Source organism: Chrysemys picta, chromosome 9 (genome assembly GCF_011386835.1).
Source record: "Chrysemys picta bellii isolate R12L10 chromosome 9, ASM1138683v2, whole genome shotgun sequence".
NCBI lineage: Eukaryota > Metazoa > Chordata > Testudines > Emydidae > Chrysemys > Chrysemys picta.
Window position 1 is genome coordinate 96,912,069 of NC_088799.1, and position 10,806 is coordinate 96,922,874.

General features: G+C 41.6%; 1 protein-coding gene across 2 annotated transcripts; it reads left to right on the plus strand.

Moving 5' to 3' along the window:
* Positions 1-675: 675 nt before the first annotated feature.
* Positions 676-7,282, plus strand: SLITRK4 (SLIT and NTRK like family member 4). Of its 2 annotated transcripts, none has more exons than XM_005299013.5 (2): positions 676-1,791; positions 3,697-7,282. In XM_005299013.5, the coding sequence occupies exons 1-2, from the start codon at positions 1,773-1,775 to the stop codon at positions 6,258-6,260; spliced, it is 2,583 nt and encodes an 860-aa protein (XP_005299070.2). In that variant the 5' UTR covers positions 676-1,772; the 3' UTR covers positions 6,261-7,282. The 2 variants fall into 2 exon arrangements, with proteins under 2 accessions (XP_005299070.2, XP_005299071.3); XM_005299014.5 differs by having other exon boundaries at positions 744-1,882.
* The last annotated feature ends 3,524 nt before the right edge of the window (positions 7,283-10,806 follow it).

Here is a 10,806-nt window from a genome sequence, read left to right on the forward strand (position 1 = left end):
GGACCTCTTATATACATGTATTCCCTTTTATGAGCATAGTGCTTTGTTAATGGTTCAATAATTAAAGGCGTTTTCATTTGAAAGACTTCAGTTTTTAATTGGGTGAATATTAATCACAGATTACTTCATATCTGTTGTGATATGCAAATCACTGATGTCAGCTGCATTTGTGTTCAGGTATCAAGCTATCCGCTTAATGCAAAATAACATTCTACAATTGTTTCAATTAGATACAGTCAGCCTTCAGAGTATACTGTTTATTTCATTTCCATAAATGAAGAAATTCTGTTGCTCACTTAAAACCTCTGATTTTTGCCATGCAGAATGCTCACTCACACCTGGAATGGGTGCAATATTTACATAGACAGTTTTCTCTCTCCTACTGAATCGTGTTAACATTTGTAGCAAAGGAAAAACAGTTCAACTCCCTTCATAAGATCACATTTGGTGAACTGATTCCTCTGCCTTGGAGAGTTGTGTCACATTGTTTGTGGTATTCATTACCACTTTAAATGATATTATAAAATGTAAAGTAAATGGGAGTTCGTAATTAGCAGAATCTGATTTGCACAAGTGCATAGCATCAGAGGGAAGCTATTTTCATCATGCTGCAGCTGTTACCTAGGCAGAGGAAGAATTTCACCCAACTACAAAGAATGAGCTACCCAAATATCTGTGTTGTCTCAGGAAAGGGTAGGCTGGTGTTTCCTTAAAGCAATGTGGTTTCATAACTGTCTTCACATCCACTCTTACCATTGCTGCCCACCCAATTTCAACCTCTAGGTTGTTTAAAGGGGGAGCGAGATTAAATGGTCAGAGAAGATGCAGGGGGGAGGCTTTGTCTATTGTCTATTTTATTTGCTCCTTTGCAAAATGCGATGCTAGTTGGTGTAGAGCTGGAGTGATGCCCACTTTGTGGCTAGCTTGGAGATGCAGAATAGCCCACACAGGACAGCAGGGGCCACCCGAAGCCCCAGCTATACCTGGGCAGGTGGCTTCACTTGTAACGAACACCCCCCAGCCCCTTGCAGCACGGGCAGGCAGGGGGAGGTGGAATGATGCTGCCTGGAAACTCGGCACCGTTAAGGGTCGCTGTATTTGTTTTACTCTGAGCGCTGTTTTCTCCATCTCCTCGGTCTGCGAGGGGGGCATCTCTGAGCGAAAGGTGCAGTATCCTGCCATCCCAGCCCAAGAGGGGGAGCGGGGAGGGGGGAGCAGCTATGCATTTGTTTGTTGGTTTGTTTGTTGGCTTGAGTCGTTCGTGTTCTGGGGCACATTGGGCTCTTAGATCCACGTCTCGCTCTCCTTCGTTTCCTCTGGCTTGTCCGTCCCTCTGAGCAGCGTGTGTGTGTGTGTGTGTGTGTCTTTCTGCATGTAAGGGATGGGTGAGAGCTCTCTCTGGGTGTGTGTGATGATTCTATATGTGTGGAGGGGGAAATCTCAGTGGCTGTGTGGAAGGGGAAATCTGTGTGTGTGTGTGTGTGTGTTGGTAATGTGTGTGCGCGTGCGACTGTGTGTGTGTGTGTGTCTATAGAGCTAGTCTGTGTCACTGAGTGTATTTCCGTTGCTTTGGGGCTGTAGGGGTAATAACCGCTGTGTGTGTGTGTGTGTTGGGGGGGGACCTCACTGTGTGTGTCTCTCCCTGTGTTGCTCGTGTGTGTGTCTCCCTCCCTGTGTGTGTGTGTGTGTGTGTGTGTGCGCGGAGCAGCAGAAGTCCAGATCACGTAGAGACAATCGCAGAAACTGCAGAGCAGATAGCGGCGCAGCCGGAGATGGAGCCGGATGGCAAAGGTAAGGCAGGAAGGTGCCTCTCCGCCCGGGCTGGGCGATCCGCCGCCGGACACAACGTGGCTCCGGGGGCGAGCAGGGATTTGGTTTTTCGGTGCGTGGCTTTTATTGGATTTATTTCGGAGGCTTCCCACTGGGGGAGCCGGCTGAGGGCTTCCTCCGGCAGCCTGACCCCGGCCCGATCGCCTCTCCCGGCAAGCCGCCGCCGGCTTCCCGGAGCCCCGGGGTCAATGGCACCAAGTTCCCCGGCGCTCGCTCGCTCGCTGCCCGGCTTTTCCGCCGGCTTCCCCGCGGGGCTGCCGGTCCGCGGAGCGGGGCTGGCATGGGGCCGCGGGGGAAGGGGACTTCGCAAAGGTGCCCTGAGGGGGTGATTGTGCATTGTTGCAAAAGGGGGCTGGCTCTGGGGGGGAGCCGCGCTCCCCTCCCCCCGTCCCTCCCCCCCAGCCTGCAGCCGCGGGGACAGGGCGCCCACGACCGGGCGCTGGAGCCGGCACCAGCCGAGCCGCTCGGCTGCGGCCACCGTGTTGCGGCAAAACATTGCGGAATCGCCCCCCCCCCTCCTTCGGCGTAGGTACCGCCCGGGGCTCGCTGCTGGGGGGAGCCCGGGGTACCAGCGCGGGCGGGGGCGGAGACCCGCATGGACCGGGCGCTGCGGACCAGCCGCGGGCTGGGGGGCGGCCGTGGGAAGGCTTCGGAAAGCGACAGCACGTGGGGATCGGCTCTGTCCGCTGGATTCCCACCCCCCCCCGCCTGCCCCAGCGCCCTCCTAATTCCCTGCCCCCTTCTTCCCACCTCCCTCTTCCTTCCTACCTTCCCCTCTGTCCTGCACCCGCCTCCCTCGTGTCCTTCTGCCCTCCTGTCTGTCTCCCCTCGGCCCTCCTCTGCCTTCCCTTCCTGCTTCCCCTTCCCATGCAGTGGCTCCCTGCCGTCCCAGCTCGCTTCCTCCCAACCGTGGGGACTCCGCTAGAGCTGACTGAAAAAATCCCCACCAGCCCCTAACCCCGAGAAAAGACAGTGGCTCCCGATCTCCAAGTGAAAAATGGCAGCTAAGCATGGCCTGGCCATAGGAGAGGGGCTCTTGCAAGCTACCTTCATGTCAGGGACCAGGGCACGTGAGATCAGTTTCTTCCATAAAAGTTGCTATAAGGTTTTGGTGATGTCACGCTGGCGGATTACGACTTTGTTTTGCACTGCCAATCAGGGTATTGTTATTGGGAATGGGACTGCATGGCTGTAGATGGTCCTGACACCTCCCTCCATCGTTAACATATAGCAGATCATCCTGATTTATGGATAATGCATTGTCTCTCTCTGACCGCTTTGGAGTATGTTACTTGCAATACGTTTAATAAGCACAGTAGTGATATTTCTGTGTGTGTTCGCTCACTCTCTGTCTAGTGATAGTTATATATGTAGCTACAGCTATAACCTTGTATAGAGGCACTGCTCTTCCCCCCACATCTTTATTTTATCCATTGTATTATCTCAACCCACATGTGTGTAACATACCTAACATCAAAGTGTGTTTAACATCCTTGATGTATATGGCAATATATGTACAGTAACAGAATTGTGGATAGTTCATATGAGTAAAAATTTAAACCTGCTTTGTTTATTTTACTTTGTTAGTTATGCATGTTTGTCATGTACAGGAGATATGTTATAGACCCACATATATTTGTGTGTGTGTCCACACAGGTTCACATTCTATATCTGTAATTATTTTGTGGGGTTGTTAAAAAAACAACCTTTCATTGTACTTTATATTTAGTGTTTATACTTTATCTGTAATACTAGTCAGGTACAGTAGCTTATACAGTACAATATTAACCCAAATGACTTTTTGGAATAATGACAACTGAAAAAATATTTTCTTTTCTTTTCTTTTTTTCTTTCTTTCTTCTTTAGATTCTGTATCTTTATTCAGGAGCATAAGGTTGCTTGCTGATCACAAGAAGATGTTGCTGTGGCTCGTTCTGGTTTTGTCAACCCCAGTTTCTTCTACAAATGCAGATCCTGACATCTCGGTGGAAATTTGCAATGTTTGCTCGTGTGTGTCAGTTGAGAATGTACTGTATGTCAATTGCGAGAAGGTTGCAGTCTACCGACCAAATCAGCTCAAACCACCTTGGTCTAATTTTTACCATCTTAATTTTCAGAACAACCTACTGATTATTCTATATCCAAATACATTTCTTAATTTTACACATGCAGTGTCCCTGCAACTGGGTAACAATAAATTGCAGAACATTGAGGGAGGAGCATTCCTTGGGCTCAGTGCATTAAAACAGTTGCACTTGAACAACAATGAATTAAAGATTCTCCGAGCTGACACTTTCCTTGGCATAGAGAACTTGGAGTATCTCCAAGCTGACTACAATTTAATCAAGTATATTGAACGGGGAGCCTTCAATAAGCTTCACAAGCTGAAAGTCCTCATCCTTAATGACAATCTGATTTCATTCCTGCCCGATAATATTTTTCGATTCGCTTCTCTAACCCATCTGGATATACGAGGGAATCGAATACAGAAGCTTCCCTACATTGGAGTTCTGGAACACATTGGTCGAGTTGTCGAACTGCAGCTGGAAGATAACCCTTGGAATTGTACCTGTGATTTGTTGCCTTTGAAAGCCTGGCTGGAGAATATGCCCTATAACATTTACATTGGAGAAGCTATCTGTGAAACGCCCAGTGACTTGTATGGAAGGCTTTTAAAGGAAACCAATAAACAAGAATTATGCTCCATGGGGACTGGGAGTGATTTTGATGTGCGCATTCTGCCTCCATCCCAGTTGGAGCCTGGTTACAGCACGCCTAATGGCCACACTACGCAAACGTCAATGCACAGGTTAGTCACCAAGCCTCCGAAAACTACAAATCCTTCCAAGATCTCGGGGATAGTAGCAGGAAAAGCGCTCTCTAATCGCAATCTCAGTCAAATTGTGTCTTACCAGACCAGGGTACCTCCTCTAACTCCTTGCCCAAGCCCGTGTGTCTGCAAAACTCATCCTTCTGATTTGGGATTAAGTGTAAACTGCCAAGAAAGAAATATAGAATCATTGGCCGAACTCGTACCAAAACCTTTCAATGCCAAGAAACTGCATGTAAATGGCAATTATATTAAGGATGTGGACACCTCAGATTTCATTGACTTTGAAGGGCTGGATTTACTACATTTAGGCAGCAATCAGATTGCAGTAATCAAAGGGGCGGTTTTCCGCAACCTTACAAATTTACGGAGATTGTATCTTAATGGCAATCAGATAGAGCGGCTGAGTCCAGAAATGTTTGCTGGCCTCCATAATTTGCAATATCTGTATTTGGAATACAACATTATCAAAGAAATTTTAGCCAGCACCTTTGACTTAATGCCAAATTTGCAGTTGCTCTACTTGAACAATAATCTTCTTAGAAGTCTGCCGGCTTACATTTTTGCTGGTGCTCCACTGGCTAGACTGAATCTGAGGAACAATCATTTCATGTATCTACCTGTAAGTGGCGTTCTTGATCAGCTAAAATCTCTTACACAAATTGATTTGGAAGGTAATCCGTGGGACTGCACGTGTGATTTAGTTGCTTTAAAACTATGGCTGGAAAAACTAAATGAAGGTATTGTGGTGAAGGAATTAAAATGTGAAACACCTGTTCAGTTTGCTAACATTGAACTGAAGTCTCTCAAAAATGAGATCTTATGTCCTAAACTTTTAAACAAGCCATCTGCTCTGTTCACTAGTCCTGTGCCTGCTGTCACTTTTACTACACCGTTGGGTCCAATTCGAAGTCCTCCTGGTGGCCCAGTTCCATTGTCCATCCTAATCTTAAGCATACTAGTTGTGCTTATTTTAACAGTGTTTGTTGCTTTTTGCCTTCTTGTCTTTGTGCTTCGGCGCAACAAGAAACCAACAGTAAAGCACGAAGGAATTGGGAACCAAGAGTGCAGTTCCATGCAACTGCAGCTAAGAAAGCATGACCACAAATCAAACAAAAAGGATGGACTAGGTGCAGAGGCCTTCATTCCTCAAACCATTGAGCAGATGAGCAAAAGTCACACTTGTGGCTTAAAAGAATCCGAAACAGGCTTCACGTTTGCTGATCCACAAGGGCAAAAAATCATTCTGAGAAATATTACCGACAAGGAAAAGGATTTATTGCATGTGGATACCAGAAAAAGACTGAGCACAATTGATGAACTGGATGAGTTGTTTCCTGGGAGGGATTCCAATGTATTTATTCAGAATTTTCTTGAAAGTAAAAAAGAATACAACAGCATAGGGGTCAGTGGCTTTGAAATACGTTATCCAGAGAAACAACAAGACAAAAAAATCAAGAAGTCATTAATAGGTGGTAATCATAGTAAAATTGTAGTAGAGCAAAGAAAGAGTGAATATTTTGAACTGAAAGCTAAACTTCAAGGTTCACCTGACTACCTACAAGTCCTTGAAGAACAAACAGCTTTGAATAAAATATAGGTCATGCAATCTTATTTCTTACAGAGGACATTTATTTAATGATGAAAGTGCCTTTTGTTGACTTTTAACTTCCGAATACTATATTATATTGGTAGGCATAGAGGCAGGTATATCCAAGGGTATCTGTCTGTAGCTGCATATGATTTGTCAAGTAGAGGAGAATTTCCTTAATAGATTTTACTACATAAAGCTGATACCCTCTGGAATCCTGTAGGGATACTGCAAACTCTATTGCCAAAGGGATGCTTTAGACACATATTACACTGAATTTAACCTCAAAAGGCATATATGTTTTGTACCTTAAATGCAAAACCTTTGTCTCCTTGTGATTTGTAAGAGCAAACACAAGAAAACTGGTACCAGTGTTTGTACCTCAGCTGGGTCCTTCATCTTGCACGTGGATTAAGTTGGTGGAACTGGAGTAATCCTTTGATTTGTGGTGTTGTAACGGCACTGTTTAAAGATTATCTGAAAAGTAAAAAGCATGCAAAGAGAGAACATTCAATAGTATGTGTAAATCGGTTACATTTATGGCCTGCATCTTGAAACCACTGGATTTATAATGTTAAATTGTGCAAATATTTGTTTAAAATATACCATGCATAACATACCTATAAAATAAATTTGACCCTTGAAGTAGACCTGTCTATACATAAAATTAAAAAAAAAAGAAAAGAAAAAAAAGTGCAACCTGACTTCTGCAGCATTTGTAGTGATATGAAGAAAATACTTGATGTTCATGCAGAATCTTATGTAAGAATCAAATCCAATTAAGACTAGAGTTCCTTCTCAGTTATGTGAAACTCCTACAACCCCAAAAGGTTGACCAAACTTTTCAAAGTGCTTACTGTGTGAGCGTAGCAGAAATTATTTTTGTAAGATAATTCATATTTATGAAATACTTTGTATACTAAATAGGAAAATATGTACTCCGTAATATGTATTTAATATGCCTGACTTGTTTTCCTGATCACAATGCATTAATAATTCAGTATAAATTAAAAACAGAACAATATACCAAACGAAAACTGGTGACAAATTGTATAGAATTATCCAGGATCCCATGATCAGGTATAATAATAATAATAATAATAATAATGATAATAATAAAAAAATGTTCTGTACTATTCTTGTGAAATTAGTATATTATTATCTTATTTCAGATTTGTTACCAATGGTGCATTTTAAAATAGATTCATTAGTTTTTTTAGTATTGTGTCTCAGGCAATTATTTGCCATCGGTTGTCTTGCTTTTCAGGGTTCTGCAGCTTAATCTAAATAGTGTTCACTACAAGTATTTACAGGCATTAATGAATAAGGGTAATAGTTCAATTGTATATGCGTCATTTTTTTGGTCCCTGTTATCTATTTGACTGCTGTCAGTCAGATAATGAATCAGAACAGGAAACCATATGGCAATCATGTGTCTATCAAAGCCACATTGTAAAATGTATTTAATGGTCTTGGTTTAGTTCAGAGTATTTTGTAGTCCACATCTATAAAGAATAGAAACTTGCCTTTGTGAAAGCTGAATCTCAATTGATAGCAACAAATGGTCAAGATAGAAAACACCCCCTTTTTCTCACTGGGAAATGGTAACTTAAGATCACAGTAGGCATGTATTGGTAAAGCATCATACAGAAAATCTACCTGATTTACAGCCCATTCGAGACAATAGGGGCTTCTCCACTGATGTCAATGGACTTTGTATCAGGACCTTAATCTGTTTTGCTGCCATAAATTCTCCTCCCCCCCCCATGCCTTTTAAAATCAATACATAAGTCTATCAAGTTGCAATAGAAAATAAATATTAATGTTTTCATGAATTCCAAGTGGCAGCTATTACAACAAAGCCCGATAGCACTACTATGGTTAAGGCTGCGTCAGCATTTTCCAGTCTAAACCTCTAATTTCAGGGCTTTATAACACTGCTGTAAAATTTTATTCTGGGATGAGCCTTGGCATAACGCCTGGAATATTTTTTTAACAAAGTTTTTTAAAAACATCAGCGCTTCTTTGTTTTAAAGAGAGAGAGAGAAGAAAGAGAGATTTTCTACTTGTAATTTCAAAAGGTTTTTTTTTTTTTTTTCTAATTTCCCCATGGTACAAAATGTTTGAGGGACTTTAGATGTTTTTAAAATAAATAAACAATGGAGTGGTTCATCTTGAAAAAGCTGCTATTACACATGCGCACTAACTTATTTCATCCAAAATGTCAGAGGGATTTTCTGGATATGTTTACTAGGCATGCATGTATTCCTGGCCTAAAAGATTCCTAATTGCCTGTTGACCCAGATCACGGCACAGGCTCTGAGGAAAGTGTTTTAGTTTATTGTGTCAAGGGCCTATGGATTAAGGAATCTTAACGATGTACTGAAATGCTAGACCATAAAGGCACCATCAGCAATGAGGATAATGGGTTGCTGCCTTCCACTCAGTACTGCACAGCTTTGAGACTGCGTCAAGGGTCACTGAGATTTACCAAGGCAGAGAGCGTTTGACACACTTCAAGCCTCATCAGAGCCTCTGTCTCATATCCTTCTGTTGCGAGAGGTGCATTAAAAAGAATACACAACTATTTAATAAATAAACGCTACGTTGTTAAAGGTGATATACTTGTGGTTGATATTGATCAGAGTTAACAGAACAACAGTGAAGTTTGATATACCTCCCTCAACTACATTAATTAGGTCCGGTCTTCCCCTTTTCCGCCTGGGGAAATCTCCCATTGACTGTTTAAGAGAAGAAGAACTTTGCCATTATGCCCACATTGGACAGATCTGGCAACTCTTTTAGGTCCCCCTCCAGCCAAGCATTTAATCACATGCCCAACTTTAATCATGTGCAATGAGAGTACTCACGAGTTTAAAAGTGAGCACAGGCTTTAGCGTGTTGCTGGATCAGGGCCTAAATGCATGGCAGCATTGGCATTGACTTAAATGGGAGCAGGTGGAGGAGCACTGTTGTGTATTACATAGTTCGTCCCTGCTGTGGAACCCTTATTCATGGTGGTGATCACTTTGCTCCCATGAGTTGTCTGACTGAATTCAACAGGGTCAATGGAATGTATACTCACCAGTGTCAATAAGGGTTGCTCAGTCTGGGCATATTATGTAGGTCTCTCACTAGTGTTTGACATACGTGGTGCAATACCTAGGCATAGCAGTGTGAGTAAAAAAAAAAAAAAATTGCAAAGGTGGGCAAACCTCTATATTTCTTTGATGCTGTTGATTTAAATGACAACCTGAATGTTAGTTTACTTCCTCCAGTGTTAAGGGACAGTGTATGTGTCTGGATAACAGTTTAGTGGAATGGTCATTCCAATCTAATGCTAGTCTGTCCAGGAAATGCACGCTTCCTTGTGGCTAAACAGACCAGGCCAGCCTTTGCATTATATTGATTTAAGTGGCCATATTGTTACAGTGTCTGCAATGACATACATGCAGCACTAAAGCAGTGAAGGTGTTAACATAATTTATTGTGTTCATTGTATTATAAATCAAGTTTACATTTTTAATGAAATCAATAAAGTGTAATCATTTCTTTGAAAGAGAAAAACTTTGTGCAATTTTCTCAGAAAACAGTCATTATAATGCAGTGATTTGAGTCCAGACATCAGTTGACATTTTGCATTTAGTTTTCCAGACTGAGAGTAAATATATCAAAAGATAATCCAAAAGGTAATTTTTAAAGCCATAACGGTATACATTATAAAAGGCATGGCCTTGTGACTAATGTTAACAAATGTCTCAGAGTTAATAAACACATCTAGAAATTGATGGTGGTATACTATCTATAATATTTTTTGCATGATTTGTACATTGCTATTGTATGAAATGAGCACAGTGGGATATTTTATTTTTATTTTTTGTTTTATTTCATTTTATTTTGCATCCAAAGAGTTGGGAAGGAAATATAACAAGAATGTATTGATAATCGCTCTATTTTGAAATAAAGTAAAGAAAGCAAAATGTATTGTTTTTACCCTGCCTTGAGCATTACTATTTTTAGATTAGTTTATAAAGAAAATAGAGTTAACTTATAATATCCAGTATAATGTAAAACTCAGAAAAAATGTTTCAGTGACCTTTGTTTGCTTTCAACAACATCAAAATATTAGGCAGAATTTATTTAAAAGATTTGTATGGAAATATTAATAAAATTGTTTGGTACAATCATATTTCTGAAACTAGACTTTGTTAAATGTCTATAACATTCTCTTTGAGTTTGTTTTCAGAAGAGAGAAAAACTGTAAAGTAATTAGACATTATTTTTTATTCATAGATATTAGGGCAAATATTTTAAAATATGTATGAAAGTTTATCCCACTATCCAGTGTTTAAATCAAAGCTACTTGCCTTACTCACCCAAATAGTCTCACTGAAGTCAAATGGGACTGTTTGCATTAGTAACATGAGCAGAACGTAGCCTCTAGTCAGTTTCTGATATCTTCCACATTGAAATGCCTGGCAGTACAGTCATACAATGTCAAGGACATTTGTCTTGACCCTGATCCCCTCTCATTAATCAGTTTGTATAAGACAAT